This window comes from Pipra filicauda, unplaced genomic scaffold (genome assembly GCF_003945595.2).
Source record: "Pipra filicauda isolate LSUMZ 115617 unplaced genomic scaffold, ASM394559v2 scaffold43_size3849885_pilon, whole genome shotgun sequence".
In the NCBI taxonomy this organism is placed as follows: Eukaryota; Metazoa; Chordata; class Aves; order Passeriformes; family Pipridae; genus Pipra; species Pipra filicauda.
Window position 1 is genome coordinate 3,259,542 of NW_024104576.1, and position 22,601 is coordinate 3,282,142.

The 22,601-nt window shown below is 37.3% G+C and overlaps 2 protein-coding genes and 1 pseudogene across 2 annotated transcripts in view; 1 reads left to right on the plus strand and 2 right to left on the minus strand.

Annotated features, from left to right (window-relative positions):
* The window catches only part of SCAMP1 (secretory carrier membrane protein 1), a 39,671-nt gene extending 28,513 nt beyond the window's left edge, over positions 1 to 11,158 (plus strand). The window contains exons 6-9 of the mRNA XM_027709970.2: positions 2,523 to 2,682; positions 4,369 to 4,470; positions 6,123 to 6,240; positions 7,688 to 11,158. Coding sequence (XP_027565771.1) covers positions 2,523 to 2,682; positions 4,369 to 4,470; positions 6,123 to 6,240; positions 7,688 to 7,852 — 545 coding nt within the window. The 3' untranslated portion in view covers positions 7,853 to 11,158. The remainder of the gene's footprint in view (positions 1 to 2,522; positions 2,683 to 4,368; positions 4,471 to 6,122; positions 6,241 to 7,687) is intronic.
* A 3,075-nt stretch (positions 11,159 to 14,233) lies between these two features.
* LOC113982073 lies at positions 14,234 to 18,199 on the minus strand (annotated as a pseudogene).
* The window catches only part of LHFPL2 (LHFPL tetraspan subfamily member 2), a 62,173-nt gene continuing 57,420 nt past the window's right edge, over positions 17,849 to 22,601 (minus strand). Inside the window, exon 3 of the mRNA XM_027709981.2 lies at positions 17,849 to 18,507. Coding sequence (XP_027565782.1) covers positions 18,251 to 18,507 — 257 coding nt within the window. The 3' untranslated portion in view covers positions 17,849 to 18,250. The remainder of the gene's footprint in view (positions 18,508 to 22,601) is intronic.

A 22,601-nucleotide genomic window follows, 5' to 3' on the forward strand; every position in this document is an offset into this window, starting at 1 on the left:
TTGACCATTTATTAACTTAGAAATAATTTCACTGTTTTTAAAATCAGCTTATATATTAAGAACTATAACTCACAGTTAGTGTAATAGACTTTTGAGTTTAAGAAGTGTAATATCCATTCAATCTAATACACATAGTTTTATATAGTTTAATACAGTTTTTAATCTATAGCAGAGACTTAGTATCACGTTAGGCTATTTTAAGAAATAGTGTCAATTAGCTGAAGAATCAGTCCATATTAAAACTCTCTTTGTACCCAAAGAATGCTCTACACCATTTTTGTCGGATTAATTTTGCTCTCGTTCTGATGCTGTGTTTTGACTAGAGAAATGTTGGATTAAACAAATGTACAGATGCACTCTTGTTTCTTCTGCCTTGTCCAGTGTGACGAAAGCCTAATAAATACTCTGAGACTGAGGAAATTGCAAAGATTTAGGTACTTTGATGCCTTTAATGTATTTTTAACATTATAAGGAAATGGGAATTTCAGACATTTTCTGTATTTTTTCATAGCTTCAGACATAGTTAGCAAATCTCCATAATTTTACATGTTGCTCTGGTAATCTTATTGCTGTGATTGAGCCCCGTAATTGAAACACCTAAAATGAGCAGATGGCATTGAATCAAGTCTATTCCATTTCATCATAATCCACAGCTTTCTGTGGGAGTGACCCATCGTTGGGTCATTAATCTTCAAATAAGCAACTGTAGAATGTATGACTAGTCACTCTCATAAAGCTGACAGGTGATTAAGATTTATATGAAATCTAAGATGAAATACTCAGAATTTTAGGATGGTTACTAATTCTGGCCATTTGGAGGACTGAATTCTGAAAGTGTGTATGTTTCAAACAGGATGTGAAGTTGGGCAGGGAGAATTGGAATATTAATACTCGTTTTAATTTTCCTTCTTATGGCAACAAATAAAGGAAGCAACAATGTTCTATTATTTCAAAATATATGGGAACTGTGCTTTTATACTGGTGTGACAGCTCATCTTCTAGGTAGCCTGAGGTTTCAACCAGAACTCCGCCAGAATTTGAACGTTTCTAGTAATCTAGGGTGTCTCCCTCTTTTCCAGTATTGACTAGAAAAAGAGAGAATACACCTTTCTTATATTTGTCAAAAGGAAAGCAAGAACTGGGGTTTGTATCCTTTGTTGTGTTTTATGAGGCACACACACACAAATTCTGAAATGAGTTGCTTTTCTGACCTTTTGGGGCAGTGCTAAGATATGTAGGTGCATTAATTGCCTTTCATTTAAAAGCACCTGATTCTGGTGCATTTTCTTACAGGAAAATGTGATTTGTCTGAGGGAAATGTTTTGAGTTTTATCAGCCGTTCGTGCAATGATCTGTGCATTTTGCTTTTAAGATTTTTTTTCCCACTGAGTTGATTTAGAGCTTATTTAAGTACTGGTTAAGGCAGCAGCAAAGAGGAGTATTTTTTTCAGAATCCTTAGTATCTTGCCAGTTCTTCTGTTGACCTTACCTTACAGTGGAATGACTAAAGTGTTTCTCTGAACTTAAATAAAAAAAAATCATTGCTGTCAGGACCAGCTTGTGCACACACAGTGATAAATACCCTACTTTATTCTCGTCCACAAGGACAGAAACTGTCCTCTGAGATAGCAAAATTACTCCTGAACCACGGGTTATTGCTGAACAAAAAAGAAAAATTCATGTTCATCTTTTAACTTTGGCAGAAGTAACTAACTTCTCTCTGCCAGATAGCATGAAGGTAGTAGTTGTAATGTTTCTTAATATTGCTATATCTTATTCTAAGAAGTAAACTTACTTGAAATAAAATGTGAAGTCATAATCCAAATGCATTTTCTTTAGTTGGAATTGAATAGTTAACCTGTAACAAGGTCTGCCAATGAGAAAATGATAGTATTGAGCACCATAAAGGCAGATGGTCTGCCTTAGACCAGTGTTCTAAGAAATAGTTGAATATGTAAAATGCGTTAAAGCATTAGAACAACTTCTTGCAAATCTTGTTTTACTGAGGAACATTTTTAGAAAATGGTTTTTTTGTTTGTTTTAACATATGGAAGACAAAGAGGTTTTCATTGAAAGATTTTTTTGGAAATTTTTCTTTTCAAATTAGAATGCTTATTTTGTGATGCAATTTATGTCATTTATAAGCTTTGTCTCAAAAAATATTCATTAGTCTATTAAATATTTGTATTCAGTTGTTACTGTAGAAAAATACCAATTATTGCAGCTGTAGAAACCTCCTTTTTCATCATTTCATGTTCAAAAATGTCAGAATTTTTGCTATATACGTGGTAGCACTTGAATTTTCATGTTCAGTACTTTCACTTGTGAAGAGAAGGTTTACCTGAAAGTTAGAAAACTATATAAAAATTTGTTTATTGTTGAGAGCATTGAGAGGGTATTGCTTATTTTCCACATGCTGATGTTTTGTTTAAAATGCTCAAATTGGATATTAATTTAATAATTGTAATAATTTATTGTATAAACATAACCTAATTAAGACTATTTTGCTTTTGTTTCTACAGTCCATACAGTGACACTGTTTCTTAATATCTTTGGATGTTTGGCCTGGTTTTACGTTGATGCTACACGAGGGGTTGATTTTGGATTGAGTATTCTCTGGTTCTTGCTTTTTACCCCTTGTTCTTTTGTCTGCTGGTACAGACCACTTTATGGAGCTTTCAGGTAACAACTTCAGCTTGACTTGGGATATTTAAAAGCTTATCAAAATGCATTAACATTTCAGAATTTGCTTTATTATCATTATGATAATCCTTTAATATGCTTTCATTAGAAACAAGTAGTATGTTTGCCATTTATTCAGTTGTTGAATTTGAAATATACATGGCAATAGTTAGTAATGTCATGGAATAACCTTTAAAGTACTTATAGCTTCTACCATTGACAAAATATTTGCAGAAAATACGTAATTTTGTTGAAATTAGTAAGGGCTGATAACAGTTGTAAAGAAAATTCTCATTAAATCTCTTGTCCCTTCACAGCAAGAATTTGAGTAGGTTAATAGTCAAGAGTGTCTTAAATTTTTGGCTTCCTGAATGAACGTCATAAACAACTACACTTAAAATTTTAAGTGATAGACACCTACAGTATCTGTAATTGAAGTAGCCTGAGATTCTTAAGATTGAATAGAGCAGGTAGATAATAAACAAACTAGTATTTTTCCTAGCTCGTAGCAATCTTTGCAGGCTTCACAAGTGTAAGGTGTGTGACAGCTTTGTGTTTAAGAGTAGAATGATGTGTTTCATGCAAAATTGAATTTTTTTGGTGAAGATCAGGATGCAGAGATTCCAGATCCTGTACTCTTACAGGATTTCTTGGGAACTTTTTTTTTTTTTAACATTGAAGTGATTCAGGATATTCTGAGTTAAAATGCCCTTATTCTTGTAGAGAAAGATTGATGGTCAGATATTGCAATTAAGTGTAACACTTAGACTAAATGAGATGTTTATTTTTGCTAACCAAGGAGATATTGGTGTGCCCACAAATCTTGGAGGAATCATATAGTTTACCTTGCATTTGCTCTGTAGTAAATCCCAAGCTTTCCTTAGTGAATATTGGTTGGCTGGAAAACTACTACTCGTATATTCAACTTTCAGTCAGTTGCTTAGCTGAAAACGAAATAGTTATTGAACTGAACTGATTGAATAGAAATTAGCAAACTCTCTTCTGCAGGAAGAGTTATTAAAGGCAAAATCTGATACTGTGAGTTAACGAAGTGATTTCTGCTTTCTTAAGAACTCCAGTAGCAAGCATATCATATGATAATTAGTTTTGATAGCAATAAATGGAGTCTTTGTTGAGATTTTGCCTGTACACTTATATGTGTCCGGTTTTTTTTTTTACTTTCAGTCTTTGTCAAGCTGACATTTTAGTAATTTAAACAGCAAACCTATTTTGTATATATTACTTCAAAGTAAAAGCTGCTTCACTATTCTGGTGTGTACTATGTTTCAGTAATTCCATATGAGATTTTATTTTCTTTTACAAGTAAAATATTTTATTCCCATCTTGCCCCCACTGTAAATTTCAGTCTAAAAGTGGACCAGAATTCTGTTCTTCATGCAAACTTATATGTTTAGTCAAAGAGGCCCTACTGTGTGCTGAACAGAACTGTTCTCACCTTTCATAGAGGTGCAGGTGGCAAAAATACTATATTAAAGAAGAAAGAGCAGCTCTTGTAAATAAACACTCTACAAAGCCACAGAATTGCTCATTTCAAGTCACTGTTGATAAATGAAAGGACTTTTCCTCTAGTTAATACAGAAGAAAGTTAGATTGGTACTATAGAATTTGCAAAATATTATAATTAATTTTCTGGCTGCTTTAATCTTTTCCCCCCGCCTCTTTCAGGAGTGACAGTTCATTCAGGTTCTTTGTGTTCTTCTTTGTATATATCTGTCAGTTTGCTGTACACGTACTTCAAGCTGCAGGATTTCAAAGATGGGGAAACTGGTGAGTATTCAGTTTGCTATAGTGCTGTACTGTCTGTAAGACAGACATTCATATTTGACTACAGTTGTATGTTTTAAAAGAAACATACAACATACATAAGAACATTGTGTTCACCGGAACTGTTACATTTAACATTCAAAGGAAAGCATTTTTGGAGTGCTTTAACTAGGAGAAGTGGATGAAATTCATCCCAACAGTGTGAAGTACTGAACTGTTCTTTTATACATTACCTCCTCTGTTTTGGTGGTATGAGGAGTTGTTACTCATTCTCTACTTAAGATAAAGGAAAGTGAAAAAAGAAATTGTATATTTGCATATTATTTTGTATTCATTAGTTATTTTAATTATATTAATATACTACTTAGTGATGAAATTTGTGGCTAAAATTCAAAGAATGAATCAACAATGTATTTGGGTAAATATAGTGGTATATCTTTGATATTTGAAAAGTGCATTTGTCTGAGTCATCTCCATATTCTGTAAAAAGCTGATTTTTCTTTTAGATGTTTGTAAATATATAAGCTTTTACGTGAATCTTGTATGTAGGGAATCAATCACTGTCTTTGAAAAAAAGGAATTAACTGAAAGCATGGTTGTAGTAGCCAGCTGGTAACATGGAGACCCATGACTGGCAGTACTGTAGTTGGAAAATGACACTTCTCTGTATCAGTACTTTTTGCTGTGAACCGGCAGACAGAACAACACTGGGTTTAGAACTGTTGTGTAAGGAAAGATCCTGTTTTATTATTTTTGCTCTGGAATCTTCTATTTTGCTTTTTCATCCAAGCCTGTGTGCTTTTAAGCATGCTTGGGGAAGGGGTATGGAAAGTAGACAGATCATCAGAAAATGCTAAGTACAGTTTGGATTTTGGAGTTTTTTGGTAGATTCCGGTGGCACATAGAGGATATCAAAGCAATTTGAAACAGGTAGAGGAAATTTTTAACGTTGGGAGAATTCACTACATTTTTTTGCTTTTTTTTTAATGTGGAAGAATCCTTTCCATCTTAACATAGGGTTTTTTGGTCTTAAGGCAACTTGCTTTTTTAATTTTCAAGTCTGATACTGTTGGTGTCTGTTAGTGTTTCAATTCTGAAGAATGGGGAAATGTTTGAAGTAGATTCTGAGATAGCAGTCTTGTCTATTAGTTCAACTGATGCTATCTGCTTAAAAAATTATCATATTAACCTCAGTTGAGAAAGCGTCACTGTGTAGATACAGTTAAATGAGTCTTCCCACATAGAAGCTGTGTATGTGTGACATCTTTCTGTTTTACATTCGTAGAAGTTAGAAGCTATGTTTTTAGGGATATTTTCTCTTCTGTGAATTCATGTAGTCTTAATCTAAAATGACAGTATGACAAAAAATCTGAAGAAGTTGATGAGCAACTCTAATTTCATCACAATTCTGCTCAAGGATAATAATCTTTACTACAATTTTTCATATAGTTTCACTGCATTCTTTGGGAAAAAATGGAAACTAAACTATAAAAGCATGTTATAGAACCAAATATGCTTATGTAAAATTCCCATGACTTTTTTTTTTCAAAAATATTCAAAGCTGATGAGAGTTTTCAAGTTTTCTTTGATGTGGATACCTTTGGTTGAATGGTTCATTGCTGTGCTAGTAAAGTGTGTCCTTTCTCTTTCTTCAGTGGGTGGATTTCATCTCTAACTGGACTTAATAAGAGTATTCCTGTTGGCATTATGATGATAATCATAGCTGCACTTTTCACAGCATCTGCTGTCATCTCATTAGTTATGTTTAAAAAGGTGAGTTACATATTATTTCATGTTTGATCTGGATTTTGCTTTCTATCTTGAGAGAGGCACTCTTTCACAAAGTAGTGGGGATTAAATTACATTCTTGGAGGCGAGCCTTACCTATTAACAAGTGCATAATTTTGCTTATCCTGTTGTGGAGTTACAAAGTGGACGTATGTCCTGCAAACCGAAATGGGGAAGGATAGCTCTGAATAAGAGAAATTGGGAGGTAACCCCACTGTGAAGGCATTGGTGAATGCACTGGACACTGTGATTGTAGCTGTAGTTGCCAGGCTGTAATTTTGAAATCTATGGTGATTAATCAGGCACAGGGAAGTGTGATTCAAGTGATTGCTAAGTTTCAGCTCTTATCAAAGTCATTCTTATTAAAATCAATAAAAGAGGGGTCCCAGCACCTCAGAAAAGGATTTTTATTTCTCCACTTCATTATTTTATCATTTTATTGCCATTTAATGATTCCAGAGCATGAAAGTTCAAAGAAAGGTTCTTGTTTCTCATGGTTACTTTTGGTGAATTTCCATCCAAAAGATGTAAGTTTAGATACTGATGTGCTAGTAAATTTTTTATGTCATTGAGATGAAATGTAACCAAGAATTCTGCTGATGATGTGCTGGCAATTCGAATAATTCAACCTCAGAATTAGACTTCAAGATTTTCACATATACAAACTCTTCTAGGCTGTTTACAGTAAACTAGAAATTTTAGGTATTGCTTGGAGATGTCCTTTCATGTTTTCTGTATAAATATCAGTGGAGAAAGAAACAAGCAAGAAAAATGTATGGTGGAATATTTTTTTACACTTTTCTTATTGTATGCATCTAGAGTCTTTCCAAAAACCTGCATACTCCTATGTGACCTGGTGTATCTTTATGGATGAGAAGTAGTCACATTTATAACAAAGAAAAAAATTTCAGCATTAATTTTCCTGCTACACTGGAATGAAAATGTCTGTGCAATATTATTTGACAACTTTATTGTGACTTGACTGAGCAAGAGACAGAAATAGCATTTGAATTTTAATACTTGGGTAATTGGAAGTTGCTCTGGATTTTTTGTTTGTCTGGTTTTGTTGGGTTTGTAAGTCACACCTGTAAGTCATACTGTTTATACCTCTGGTTATTATGCTGAGTTATTAGTCATCACACTAGTTTAGCAGATACATATCGGTATAGTTATGATATTTTATACTTTTTTATATTCAGTCAGAGTATAACTTGTTCTTGTAACCAGTCAAGTAATTAAAACGTTTCTAAATATTCATGTAGAAAAAAGGTCACGAAATGTACATCACACATTTTAGTAAATCTTACGAGACCTCTCTGAACTTGCAGATAATTACAGGTATCCCCTACAGTCAAACTGTGTGTGCAGCAGGGCAGTCAAAGTTCTCGGAATGCGTGGCACTGTTTTTTTCACTGCTGTTCCCCCTCCCCAGGTGCACGGCCTCTACCGCACGACTGGTGCCAGCTTTGAGAAGGCGCAGCAGGAGTTTGCAACAGGAGTGATGTCCAACAAAACTGTACAAACTGCTGCGGCCAATGCCGCATCAACAGCAGCCACCAGCGCAGCCCAAAACGCGTTCAAGGGTAACCGAATGTAGGGAAACAAAGTCATCACGGTTCGCTTCGATTGTACTTTGTTTTCCAGTCGCTTACGTATTCCCCAAAAGTCTAGATCAAAATTCACACAGCATGTTCGTCTCTTCTGCAGCTGTGCATGGGTAAAATGGGAAATGATTGGTTAATTTTATTATAAATTTATTTATTTTAAGAGGAAAACCATTTTTTGCCCTTCTTTTTAAGATGTTGCGTTCTAGAATAATAAAGCTTTCCATATGTCATGGAGGATAAATAATTTCAGCAATTGGCCTGAGAATGAACTGTGGTATATAATGATCAAATAATTGTATTAACAAGTTTTTTAGTGGTTCACTCCAGTATTTTTTTAACTTCAGGAAAGCACTTTGGATCAATTATTTTTCTGCGTAAGAACTGATTTCCCAATTCCTACTATAAGAAGTGGGGTAAACTGAGAGATATAGAAAGTTAGGTTTGGCTACTGCTTTTGCAACTTCAGCAGCTGGTGGAGGTGAAATACAAGTAAGGTAGAGACTATAACTTTTTTTTTTTTTAAGGTAAGTCTTTTGATATAAACCTGTAAGTTTGCATGAATACTGTTATCTGAATTTGTTTAACTAGTTGTTTGGTCCAGAATTTACCTGCACCACTTTATAGCATTTGTTTGTATCTATTTCCACATAGTATTCTCTACCTGTGAGAAATTACTATGGTGCATAAGCATTCTCTGTAATAGAATGTGTAATGCAGCGTACAGTTTAAGGAAGTTAACTGGTGGTTTCAGTTGCAGAGCTAAATGATTATGTATTTACTATTTTTCATTTCAGTGTTCATGTATTGGGGTAATAATTTTGCTGGAAAAGAAGCCAATATTGACTTTTAGAACACTAGTTTCTTGTCTGCCTTCCCTCTTCTATGTGCAGTGGGTTTTTTGTTCTATTTGGGATTTTTTGGGGGTTTGTTGTTTTTGTTTGTTTTTTGTTTTTTCAAGTATAGATTTGGGTTTAACAGTGGTACTGAACCTCTAGCCTGGTCAGTCACTCTGTTTACTGCTTGTCCAAACCCCTAAATATACAGTATTTAATTTTCTAACAGGAATATTGTCTAAAACCAAGCCCTTTAAGCAATGGCATTTAACAGACACTTGAATTAATTTTAATGTTAACTCAGCCATGTCTGTAGTGTGGTTTAAGCTGTGGGAAAAAAACTTTTAAACTATTTTGAATTGGCAAAGTGAGAAATGTTCATCTCTAATAAAGTTAAATTTTTGCTCATTGAACTGGAGGCCTGAGAGGTTAAATTGGTGCTGTGAAACTGAACAATCCATAATAATTTCACAGAATATTCTGAGTTGGAAGGGACCCAAAAGGATCATCAAGTCCAGCTCTTAAGTGAGTGGTCCATATGGGACTGAATGGCCCACAATGGGGATCAAACCCACAGCCTTGGTGTTATTAGCACCATGCTCTGACCAACTGAGCTACTCTCAGGGTGGCACATACCATTGTAATATTCTAGAATATCATATAATCGGATCTTAGTATAGCGACATGTTTCTCTCCTTTGAAGATTGTTTATATTCTTGGATTGCTTCATGAGTCTTATATACAATACTTGGGCAGTTTTTCAAACCATTTTAGAAAATGAAAACAGGAAAGACAACATCCCACAACCTGTGTAAGTACATACCATGGCTGAAATTAATTCAGCTCTTAAGGTGAATCACCTTTAGTAAGACAGTGTAAAATTCTAAGCCTCCTCCATGTGCTGAATGTGAACAGAATATCATGGATTCTTTTTCACTACACTCTATTCATAATAACAGAAGATCATTTAAAAAAAATACACCCCTAGCTTAATCCCTGGATCAGTAGTATACTGTTAGCATGAAGTCCTCCATTAGTCTCCTTTCTTTTACTAATTTCTTTAAATCCAACTTGAATTTGGATAAATGTCATAGCTTCACTTATGCTGAAGTTCATATTAATGAATCCACTAGCTTTAAATACTCTGTGTAACAAGGCCACTAAAATTTCATACTAGTGGACATGCTAGCAGTGAACTTTAATTTGTGTGGAGTGTTTTAAAAGCTTCACAGATAAAAGTCACTGTTCTCTGCTGAGATTGGGCACCATCCTTCTAGCAGTTGTATATCAAGGTTGTTCTTTTAATAATATTTTAAACTTACCTTGAGAGTTGTATGTAGGAACTCTGCTATGGATTACTGTTAAATCTAAATTTAGGCAATTCTTACGGTATTTCTTGGATAGGAATCCCAGGGACATCATCCTTACTATTTAACTGAAGTTGAAGATGACATAATAGCATACATTACCAAAATATTTTATGGGGGAAAAAAATACACATTAGGAATAATACCTGAATTTGACAGGTAGATTTTTTTCTTAAATGTTCAAAGGTTCCTTGAGGAAACATATGTAATGTTCTGTGTCTAAGAATTGTTGATTTGTAATGTTGTGAGTTGGATGTATGGATTTAAGCCTTCTGAGTGAAATTCAAGGTTCTGTTACACATGAATTGTTTAGACTACAAATCTCTGACACTTTGCAGCCCAAAAAAGAGGGAGAAGTTTGTTTAGCTTTGACAACAGAAGGCTGAGATTGGCTAAAATATTTTATACCTAACAAATACTAGATTTTACAATCTCTTATTAATTAATCAGAGTATGGCGCCCACTTGAGTTGTCATTTTGTAGTATTGTGACAAACTGAGTAAAAAGTATGAAGTTGAAACACTGGAATGTCAGTAGTCATTGATCTGTAATTTAGCAGTTGTTTTTATTTATCCGAAGATGTTTGTATATTTTGTAAATTACTAACAATGCTCTGCCATCCTGGTGAATGTATATGGTTCTGCACTTCTGTCCCTTTGTTGCATGTCTGAGTAGTTCAGAAGTTTTGTATATTTATTGTATTAACACAGTGTCATAGAATAAAAAAAGACTTTTTTCCTGGATGTTTGCTCTGTATAGTTTCAACCAATATGGGGATATTTCTTCTAACTGTCAGGATTATGTGCAGGGAGGATGATGTGTGTAAGTCTGACTTGCTTTTTATAATTCTGTATATAGATGCTGTAATTCTACTGTGAAATGGGGAAGCAAAAAGTCCACTATCAATAAATCTGGTTATTGAGAATTAGTCTACTCAGCTGTTAAAAAGAAAATTTTTAGAATATTTGCAGTTCACTTTCTTGTGCTGTAAACTCACAAGAGGTAAAATCTAAACATGTTCTGTCATGTCTGAATGAAATCCTAGAGGTATTAAGTGACTCTTAATATTGAAAGTAAAATGAAGTTGCTGAAAACAGCATTGCTTTGGTAGTGTTTATTTTTCTAATTTGTGTCAATGATCAACATTTCTGTGTCACTGCTGTGTCTTGGTGTTTTTTTTGTTGTTTTTTTTTTTTTTAGGCACTATCACAACTGTTGATTTTTTTTTTTCATATAATGTCAATTGTAGCACCTGCTCTCAGGTATACTGGGTTTTCTTTGAAGGGCAAAACAACTTCATCTAGACCACTGTGATGTAGTTAAGTTTGCAAATGCACAGTACAAAGAACAGTGTTCTGAGGGAAAGTCAGGATTATTTTGGGAGATGGCAGACGTGAGTTTTTGAAGACACTTGCACATGCATACAAATCAGTATTGAAATGCTCTGTCAACTTGATCTATTTTTTGTAATTTACGGATCCAGGGTGGCATTGGCAGCAGACTAAATGAACAGGTTTTGTAAATGTCAGTATGGTTGTGCTGTATGATCCAGTCATGTCTTATGGTTACAATTATTACACAATTTTAGTGTTGTTGGGGAGAAATAATTCTTCTGGTTTGTTGTTAAGGCTAGTTTTCCTCAAGAAGTTGTGAGCATGGAGTTGGGAAGGCACACACACCCCAAGAGAAAAGCATGGGGGAAGAGAACTGTGATTAAAAATATTCAGTGATACTTCTGGAAATATATTTCTGCCAAGGAAAAGGGACACACACACCTAGCATTCTGATTATGAATCAGTAGTAAGGCACAGTAGGTTTGATAATTAAAACAATTAGGTTTGTTTCACATTAAAACGTGTGAGAATTAGTTTGTACTTTTTTTCTACAAATTAATTTTATGCCTGCAAGTAGTTTTTAATCTCATCAGTAGAAAAATCAGGAATATTTACAAAGGAAGTAGGTGCAGATTTCTTAGCTCAGCAGTAGAATGTGAGTTCTACTTTATGCAAGGATTAAACTGGATACTGAATCACACACTACTGATGGGGAGAAAAAAGGCATTGCATGAAACACTTGTGGCTCATGCTGCCGTACATTTTGTTCTGGAAAAATAATAATTGTTCAGCTGTTTAATTGAAGCATATACAGCTCATCTAAAATGTGTTTTTTGTTGGATGAAAGTGATTACATCAAACAGTGGTGCTTTTAATTCGTTCTGTTGTGTCTCAATACACTCAGTGCTGCCATATGACTGAGTAATTTTATATATATATATAAATATATATATATAAATATATATATATATATAAATGTCTGTCCTGCTTCAGTGAGTGTTCCTGCATGTTGCTGTTACATCACTCAGAGGTGAAGGAAAACAAATTCAGAGGAGTTTCTGTTTAGAGTGCTGAAAATACCAGGTTTTACTTCTTTATACCATGATTCAGGAAGGGAGTCTTCCAGCTGGAAAGATGGGAAATGTCAGGGACTGATTTTTGATAAAGTTTGGGGCTGTATTTGTAATTGGAAGTATGCTTGGAACAGGGCTAGTGCAGGGGCCTGGAAAACAGCCTCATTTGAAGTCCAGTTACTTGTGGCCATGCTCTCAGCGTTTCTGCTCTCAACCGTGTACAGCTGGAGCTGGGTCGGATACAGTGGCCGGAGGCCAGGCCACTGTACAGAACAGCTGCCTCTGACCACTGGTGCTTCTGTGGCATCAGCTGCTCTGCCACTCTTCCAGCTGACGGTGCTGCAAGGAGATTTTATCATGTTTATAGGCTAATTAAATAGTTGCGTATGCCTGAGCCGCAGTCATTGCATACATGCCAAAGCACGGTTGCTGTTTTGCAGTGCAGAGCTGTTGTCTTTGTTGTGCATGTATTTTTGAAGTTTTAGAAGAAAAAGTGGATATCCTGGATGGGGCATTGCAGTGATACTTTTTGTCCAACGTAAGAGAACAATTGGAAGTGGTCAGAATACAGAATCAATTAGGTTGGAAAAGACCTCTGAGATCATCAAGTCACACCTATGACCTATGTCATTAAATTGGGAATTCTTTTTTCTTTACCTTGGTCAGACCAAATTACTGATCCCACTGCATCTGAGTGATACCTAAAGCTGGTTAGGGACTACGCTTTCAGAATCCCACCAATATGAAGATACTCCACATAAAAGGCATCTATTTGAAAACAAGCTTTCAGTGAATCACAGAACAAGACAACTTCTTTAATATTCCTGTTCCTCTGATATGGGTAATACACATCCACTTTGTCATTGCATCACCTTTCTCAACCTAGCTGGAGCCTGGGGAAGAATACAGAAACCTGTAACAATACACACAAGTAGAGACTTAAACTCTGTGCTCCCTATTGCCAACCTGATTAACTTCACTGAAATATGAAGGTAATATTTTTAGCCATTCAAATCAGTACTTCATAATTTCTTCAAGCAGTATTTTTTTTATTTATAGAATAACTGCTGTATCTATATCTGCTTTGAAATTCATAAAGGTGACTAAGGTAAGTGGTGTATTGAGTGGCACCTATTCCCTAACTACTTCTGCAGTGTAGGTTTCTAAATGTTCCAGGTTTTAACCTAGTGCTACTTGGAAGTTTGGAAACTGTTATAACTGTAATTAAAGTCCATGCAATTAATTATATATAAATTTAATACAAGTGGACCCTAGCAACTATGAGAAATAACTAACCATCCTGACTTTTCTTTAAACTGCTGAAAACCTTACTCCTGGTTCTGCTGTAGATTGGCTTTGTAGCTTTTCTGTAGTGTTTGCCAAGTCACTGTTGAAAGGTAAGACACACAGTGGCAAACACCATTTTAAAACTCCATGTGTGATCAAGCAATATTTGTTTCACAACCTTTGTTACCCCTTTTCACATGAGAAAGGAACTGCAGTGCTTTTGTTGCAAAATGAAACACACTTCTCAGACCTATATTCAATTAGAAAGTCTCGCTAATGCAACTGTATTGTATAACAAAGTTACAATTTCACATCACATACTTTTGATTAGTAAGCAGTAAGAATTGTTAAAGTCAGATGAGAATCTGAACTATATCATTGGGCTGGAATCTTAAATGCTCTTAAAGCTACAATTAAAGCTACCTGGCTGTGGCTCAGCTTGTACGATATATTTGAATTAAGGTAGTCAGACTCCTGTTAAAAGTTTGAAAACTCACATTTTAATTGAAATTTAGATTAAAAATAAGGCATTAGTTACATCATTCATGCTAACAAATGTACATAGTGGTGACTCAAGAACAGAAAAATAGTACCACAAATAAACCATGGCTCAAAAACTACTCTAGCTGGATTGGTGCAGCCACACTTCCTATACAGAGGAGCTGTGGTGTCTGTGTGGCTGCCGTGCTCTGCTTTTGTTGGACTCTGTCCTTTCCTTGAGGTAGGCACCAGTGCCCATGGCTTTCAAGGAAGGCCTGAATTCCTTTCCATTTACCACTAGGACATAGGAAACTCTGATGGGGGGTAACAAAGCAAAATGGAAATGATTTAGCTGAAAAAAAAAAATCTCAGAATCCAGAGAACTTTATTAAGTAAAATAGATACAAAGGTGATATAGACAACCTAGAAACAATAGCTCAGTAGCAATGTTTTTTTGCAGTGCTGCATTACAAATAAAGCACATCAAGAAACCTTGCTGAGCCTTTTCAGCTTGTAGAGTGTGGCCAGAGGTGGACACAACTTCACATTGGAAGTGTTTGTATTACATAGATCTGAGTAATTCAAATCAGTCTTGAAGATATTTTTGTTAACTCTTCAAGCCACTTTTACTACTGTTGTATTAATCTTCAGCATCAGTGATTCTATTGCATTACTCTATATCCACACCACCAAATTCCGGCCAGTTCTTCCCTGGGAAGTCCCTTTTCAAATCACTTGTTTAAAAGCAAAAACTAAAGTTAAAAAACAAAAAAGCCCACCACAAAATCTATTCCTGGTATTGCACATCTCACACAAGTTTGTATATATATATATATGTGTGTGTGTGTGTATCTACACACACATATATATACACACATACATATTTATATTTAAATATGCTACAGTTAAAGAGGTCTATGGCACTTTATTGAATACAAGTTTAAGAAGTTGATGAAACCACAGATGTTTGAAGAATTCTTCAATACCACAAAAACAAAGTTAAACTGAATTAACTGGCACACAGGTTTGAAAGAATCCACAGCAAATTTTTCTAGATCTATGCAGTGCATGTACATTAAGAAGCAGTTACACTCTGCAGCCCACTCATGAAATCAGTTAAATTAGCTTTAAGCTGATTTTTCTTTCTTTTTGTTTTTCTCCCAAAGCTGCTGCTGAGGTGAACTTCAGGAGCAGTTTAAACAGCTGTGAAATTTACTGAGTGCATCCTCCTGCACATGAAAACCTCATCCAGGAAAAAAAAATCTGCAGTATATACACCATCTTATCACTTGCTAGAAAAACAGAACCCTGAGAAAAGAAATTCTGATTATATTTATTCTGTATTTCTTCCCAGCCTGTCTTCTGTCTCTGCAATGTGATGAACGTGGGTACTCTTGCAAGTTAGTTGATTATGCTGTTGCAGAGCAAGCTGATAATATACCAGCAACAAGCAGAAAAGCTGGTTCTTCTTGGTTACAAATGCAAACAAAAGCAAAATATGCCACTGAAAATATCTCCTTCGTACTTAAAAAAACCCCAAAAATGCACTATTGAAATTTTTTTAAGCATTGTGTAGATCACAGCAGAGGTCAGCTAGTAACGTAAGTGAAGATTGCTCATTGTTTGCGTCTCAGCCAGAGCGGTGTATGCCCTCTATAACTTTGGAAGAACTGACTTGATTCTGACTAATCAAGTGCTCAAGCCAAAGCAGCATTTCTCACCCTAATATAGTGTCAAGATTTGTTGGCAGTGGTGACCTGGACATTGGATTGCCACCCACCCAGGAAATCTAAAACAGTAAATCTACTTATTCATTAATTTTTAACTGAGCTATATGCTACTTGTACAACTGCTAGCCCCCCATTTCCCAACAGCAGAGCTTAGCTGGCAGCCGGGCTCCAGCACACGCTCCAGTGGGGGCTCAGGAGGGACGCCTGGAGGACGCCTCACTGGACCCCGGGGACAAGCCCAGTGCATGCCATTCAGGTTGTGGGGGGGTGTGTTTATGAGGCAAAACCAAGGAGACAAACACAGCTGTGGACAGAGTGTGCAGGCTGTGATTTTCATCCTTGGGCACTGCTTTGTGCTGGTAATTTTGCTTTGTTAAAATCGTGCTTTGTGCAGGCAGTTGGCAGAAATGGTCCCAGACCATAACTTTTGAGGGAGGGTGTGTTTAAAATAAATATTTAAAAGAGAAGTGAATTACCCGTTTTAAATTAGAAGATGGTGGATGTGGGTTGCAGGAGCAGGTGAATGCAGGAAGAGGCTAGATTAAAACAGTCCCTTTCTGCAGATAGGCAAAAGTTGACCTTATTCATTGCACTGTGTCTCAGAAGTCACCTCTGTATCCGTCCAGCACATGGTCTGAAGGAGCACTAGGCACAGACAGGCGCAAGCTGGGAGCTGCTCTGTTTGTGCCACAGTGTCTGTAGGGCACGGCAGGTGCTGGAAGAGGGCCCCAACTCTGTGTCTGTTCACCCCTTCCTTGAGGCTGGCCCTGGGCATGTTGTCAGGGCTGCTGAGCAGCTCTGGTGTTGCAAAGGACTTGAGCAGTGTCTTGAAATTGGCTATCTACCTGTACAGTAGCAATAATTTTTTAATACCTATAAATAACTAATGGCACGCTTTAAGGGACTGACCACACATCAACAAGAATCTCTGCTCCGTATTACACAGTGAAGCAACACTGTCATTTGTATGATGTCAAACTACCTAGAAGTAAGAAGAGGAATCTAAAATTCACCTAGTATTTCATTAGAACTATTTCTCAGATGAATTATCCCCAATGCTCCTATGGCACAGCTACATTTTTTTTTTTTAAATACCTTTCAAACTTGTTTTCCGAAATAGTTCTAGTAAGTGAGGCAACATCACAAGTAACACAACCAACTGCCTTTGAGAAAGGAATGTCATTTGTGCAAGGTCTGTTTAATTTCTGCTGGTTTAACTGGAAAAAGGTCCATACCACACACAATTAAAAAAAAAAAAAAGACAAAATCTTCCCAGCCATGTAGAATTTGGCCAGACTTCCTGAAAAATTTTGATTTCCCAAAGACTAATGTGCCTCTGGGTCATGAGACAGACTGATCTGTAGACCGTGAATGAGGTTTCATTGATGACAGAAAAAGAAATACTGCTGAAGTAAAACATGAGATCCACAGCTGTAGGAGAGGCTGTAGCCCAGGTCAGGCTGGTGCCATGGGGAGTTGTCATCTCCTTGGGAGTTCAGGAGTTTTAATAAAGGCTGTAGAAATACTTCAGTTTTATCTGAATCAAGTGAGAGGTGAGAGCCAGTGCAACAACAACTTTTCTGTCTAGTCAGTGGAAACAAAATAATTTACCTGCTAAGTAACAAGTGGCACACACCTTGCACTCTTAAGTTTCAAGACAGAGAAACCTGGCAGGGACTTAACTTTCTAAATGCTTAAGGATTGGTGTGAACTGCATCAAGTCAGCTTTGCTCTCTCCAGCATAGACTTCCTTTCCAGGTTCAGTATCAAAAAGCACCTCAATGAAAAGTATGGTACCAAATCAGGTGGTGGTGAAGAAATATTCACCAGTGAGGGGAGCCCTTGGAAACAAAACCTCAGTAAAATAGGCTTCTTTTTTGCATAAGAAAAGAAAAAAATGTGCTATCTTTTATTATTTTAAACCCAAATTCTTCAAAGTGACCAGGGTGGGTTAGGCAATCCAATCGATCAGAATTTGTCAGTTATAACAACACTCCTGCTATATACAGGTGTTTACTCACATCCCCAGTCAGATCAATATATTCCACTGTGTCCTGATCACAGAATGAAACTAAAAATATCCCCAAGTATTTACATTCTGCTTTCTTGGGATCCTTTCTCTGATCCCCATTGCCCAGCAAGGAAGAAAGACCCTTTCAGTAGTTCGGGGCTGGAATGCATGGGGCTCAATCACACAAATGGTAAAAACAGGTAAGTGGATCTGCTTGTCCAGTCAATGGAAAGCAGATAAAGATCCAGACGCTGGTACTTTCCCCCACTGTAGTTAAAGGAGGCAGATAAGGTTTTTTCCTTCTTCTATTTCTTCTTGCACTTTGTCACTGGACGTGGCTATTTCAGCTTGCGCCGAGAAGACTGCACAGATGAACGTCAGAACAGTGCCACCGATGGCTGTGTAGAAAGCCCAGCCCAAGGAGCAGTCTCCTAGTTTGTAAGCAGAAGCATAAGGTCCACAATAGCTTATTGCCTTCTGGCATCCCCAACCTGCAGGGTAAAGTATCAAGCCTAAGATAAGGAAGAGCCCTATAAATAAAAACAGAAAGAAGTTTAACAAACAGTCAGTTTAACACCAAATGCAGCACATGTAGTAATGGTCACTACCCACTCCTAAGTACCAGGATTAGGAGAAAACTGCTCCTCCTTTACTGATTGTTCCCTGCCATATGCCATGCAGCCTTTTAACTGAATTTGGAGTTACCCTGTGGTTTATCTTGTGAAAGGCTTATTTTATATGATAATGGCCTAGTACCACTAACTAGTTCCTAGTTCACTTTTCTAGTGATGCAGGAGCAAAAGCCTCAACTCCCATCTTAGTGAACTGCCTGAACACCCTGCTGCACCTCAGTTTGGAACTGAGAAGCTCAGACTAGATGTTTTACTCATCTGATTGTCTCTCCTGTTCACAGTTTTCTCTGTGAGGACCAGTCCCTAAGCAGTGAAGGACTTAATTAAAGAAATTACAAGTCACCTTAGTGTCCCTGCACATATAATGTCTGACAGGAGATTTAATCAAAATGCCTAATATGCCAGTGGCTAAAGTGCTCTCTTAGGGGCCTGCTAAAATAAAAATCACAGTGAATTAAACACACATCTTCCTCGTACAAGGTATGTAGGAAGGAGCTAAACATCAGGACAACTCACCGCTATCAAAATTTGGTTTCTGTTTTCCTTGAAATTTTACTTAGAAGAACAGGAAGAATTCAAAAAAACAGTTTTTGCTTAAACACAACCAGTTTATCCAGAAAATTAATACAGCCTTTCAGATCCCAAAAATATTTCTGATTAACTTGTCCCACACTGTAAAACCCTTTATTTAAACTGGCATCTTGACGAAAATAGCTGCTAAAAGTGCTGCCACCTTCTAGAAGTGAGCAGAAAGTTATGCGCTATACTAAGAGATTACCAAGAACAGCTCTGAAGACTTGTTCACATCTTCTTCCATTCAGTTAGGTTTTCTGCAGTACATTATGTTTCCTTAATTTTTTGTTCAAAGAAATTCAGCCAGATGCAAGAAATCTTCCTTACTGAGAACAAAAAGGTGGGTCCTAGCTAGTAAGCAGTTAATTTATGCAAACCACAAAAAACATCATCCAACTGTCTAAAATCAATGTCTGTGAATGCCAGACATTTCACAAAAGAAATTCCTTCCTCCAGCATTTTTCTAATGATGACACAACACCATGGACATGAATGACCTAAATTCTTTGGGGCAGCATAATCCATTAGTGAGCGATATCCATTCTCTGTGAAGGGATTTCATCACTGCCTACATTTAAGAACTAATGACAACTTTTATGCAGTGTTTCCTGGCTGGTTGGCCAAACTACATTAAATATAAAGTATTGCTTTATCTTGGACAGACCTGCATAAGCTGTGTGTTCATCCTGCTGAGCCCTGCAGCCATTTCAGACTAAACACCAGCAGTTCCTTCTCCTCTGTTCTTCACTATTTCCTGTTCTGCGCAACCAGCATGACCACACTATGTATCTTTCTGACTGTACATTGGTTTGGGCCAGTTGCCATTTTCTCTAAAGATCACAAGCCCTTTGGTAGGTAAAAACCAACATCACTGAATTAAGAAGCTGGATCTGAAATGCCAATGCAGCTGCTGCCAACAAGGAAGTTTTTCAAGTTTACCTCTCCATCATTCACAAACCTAGAACCCATGTTTAACAGCAAACCTGCCTTTAGGGCTGAGTCAGAAACAGGACCAAGAAGATATATCCATTTCTTTTTACCAAAACTAGAGCACTGAGCAACTCCTGAAAGCTACTGATTCATGGTATGTATGCTCCAAGCTGAAAAGCCATTACCCAAAACTCAGCCCCTCAAAAGGCTGCAGCAGCTCTGCTAAAATGTTGTTGTATGTATGGCCAGTCTTCGCGAGCGAAGATTTGGGAAAGGTCATTACCCTTCGAGCCTGCGCAGTGGATTTTTTAGGTGAGACACAGTGTGCGCTGAACTGAGCCCAACCTTTAATCCTGAGGTTCATCTGCCGGGGCCGAGCGAGCTTGGACAGTGGCAGCGAGGTCCTCTGGACGTAGGTTTGTTTAGAGTGACCTTCTCTTAGATGGATGGCCTTACAGGGCTGACGAGCTCCATCTGCCCGGGGGAGTTTTTCCCTGGCCGGAATCGAACCCTGGTCGCAGCGGTGAGAGCGCCGCATCCTAACCACTAGGCCACCAGGACCATAAAATGGCTACATTTTAGATGGCTAAAATGTAGCCATCAGGATTTTACTGACTTGGAACTTTTTTTAAAAAAGTACAGAAAATTCCTGGAGAAATACTGACTACAGCCCATAATTTCACAGAATCACAGAATCATTTAGTTTGGAAAAGACCTCTGAGATCATTGAGTCCAAATTTGAACAAATACTGCCTACTAGACCATGGCACTACATGCCATGTTGAGTCCTTTCTTAAACACCCAGCATGATAATAATAATTAAAAAAAAAGTAATATTTTCACTACCAAACCTCCTTTCTACAAGTCCCATTTCAGGGCAGACAGAAAGCTTCTCATGTGCCTCTTAGCACAATCAGTAGTATTAATAATTTTTTATTTAATTAATAACTAGTTCCTCCTGCTTGCCAGGAAAAGTGAACAAAGATTATTCCATTAAGCCAATTCAACATACCCACAACAGCAAGGCACTCTGATTTCATGGTAATAGCAAGTGGAGAGGCACAGGCTTCTCATAACATATCTCAATGCTCAAATACTCAAAACAATGGCTGAGCTGTGCAGGGTCCCTTCCTGACTCTCCCAACCTGCCCAGAAAGTAGTGCTCGATTAAAGAAGCTTTTTCTCTTGCTTCACAGTAACTACAGAAGAGACAGTCACAGGCTGCAGAGCTCGTCTTAATGACTCCTGCAGTTTGAACAAAACAGACAGATGATGCTTTACCACCCACCAGCAGAGCAAACCATTGCTTACATTAGAAGCCAGTAAATCAAAGCATTTAACTGTTCAACTACCTGCAATCAGAAATGCCTGAAAAAGAACCATCTCTCTGTTCCTGGGAACATGGATGCAGAGGGATGAGAAGGAAAAAATGGCATGTGGAAAGAACAAAGTAAGACATAGCAGGGGCAGGAGAGATTGTGATGCTACTTGGAAAGTCTTGTTCTGCTTTTAAATAGGCGCAATGGTTAAATGCGATGGGAATAGCTCATCAGTCTCTGTGCTCTTCCACCCCTAAGGAGCACTGCACAGCCATTTCACGCAACACAAAAAAGCCAGAGGGCTGCTTCTACAGATAACACTGTAGCCTTGATCTAGATCAAACACATGTACAAACAGCTGCTAAGCTGAGCAAAAACCACTTAGAGGCCAGTCAGTGGTGAGATGATCCACAAGGGGAAAAAACACTGTAAATTCTCAGCGCTGATTACTCATACCACTGTCCATGGGGCAGAGCCTGACCAGGCCTGTTAAATCTCATTGCTTCCTTGACAGAAGTTTAAGCTTAACTGCGTAAAACCCTGCCTTTCTGTAGCTGCTGTTTAGTCCCTGGGACTCTCCCGCATGCAGCTCTCTTGCTTTGGTCATTTATTTGCATTACCACACAACCTGGGATCTGTGCTCGCAATTTCTGCCTCCAATACCTGACAATCTGCTTTTCAGACAAGACACACAGAGATGGAGCACAGGGCACAAGTGTGATAACCCTGAACAGGATACCAACAATAACTTCATCAAATCCATAGCCTGCTGGTTGCCAAGTGTTTCTCTTACAGCTTCTGTAACAAGAGAGTCTTAAGAAAAATGTGGAAGGAAGAGAAAGAGATTTTCAGTTGTTTGTGGACAGAACAAACCAGCAAGTGGTCTCTCGGTTTTGTTTTTTGAAGAGTCCCTTGAGAAAGATGGAGGTGGGCAGTGGATGGGCTGCACAGAGCCAAAAGTAAAGTATCTTGCCCATGAATGAAACACAGCAGAGAGCATGGCCTGGAGGTCAGGCTTACAAGGGGCTGGAAAGGGGAGCCAAGCGTACATTTGTTCCAACAAGGCAAAAGAACACAAGACCAGCTTCTAATACAATCTATAGATTTGTGTATAAAATAATATAATCATAGAATACCAGGTTGGAAAGGGACCCGAAGGATCATCTGGTC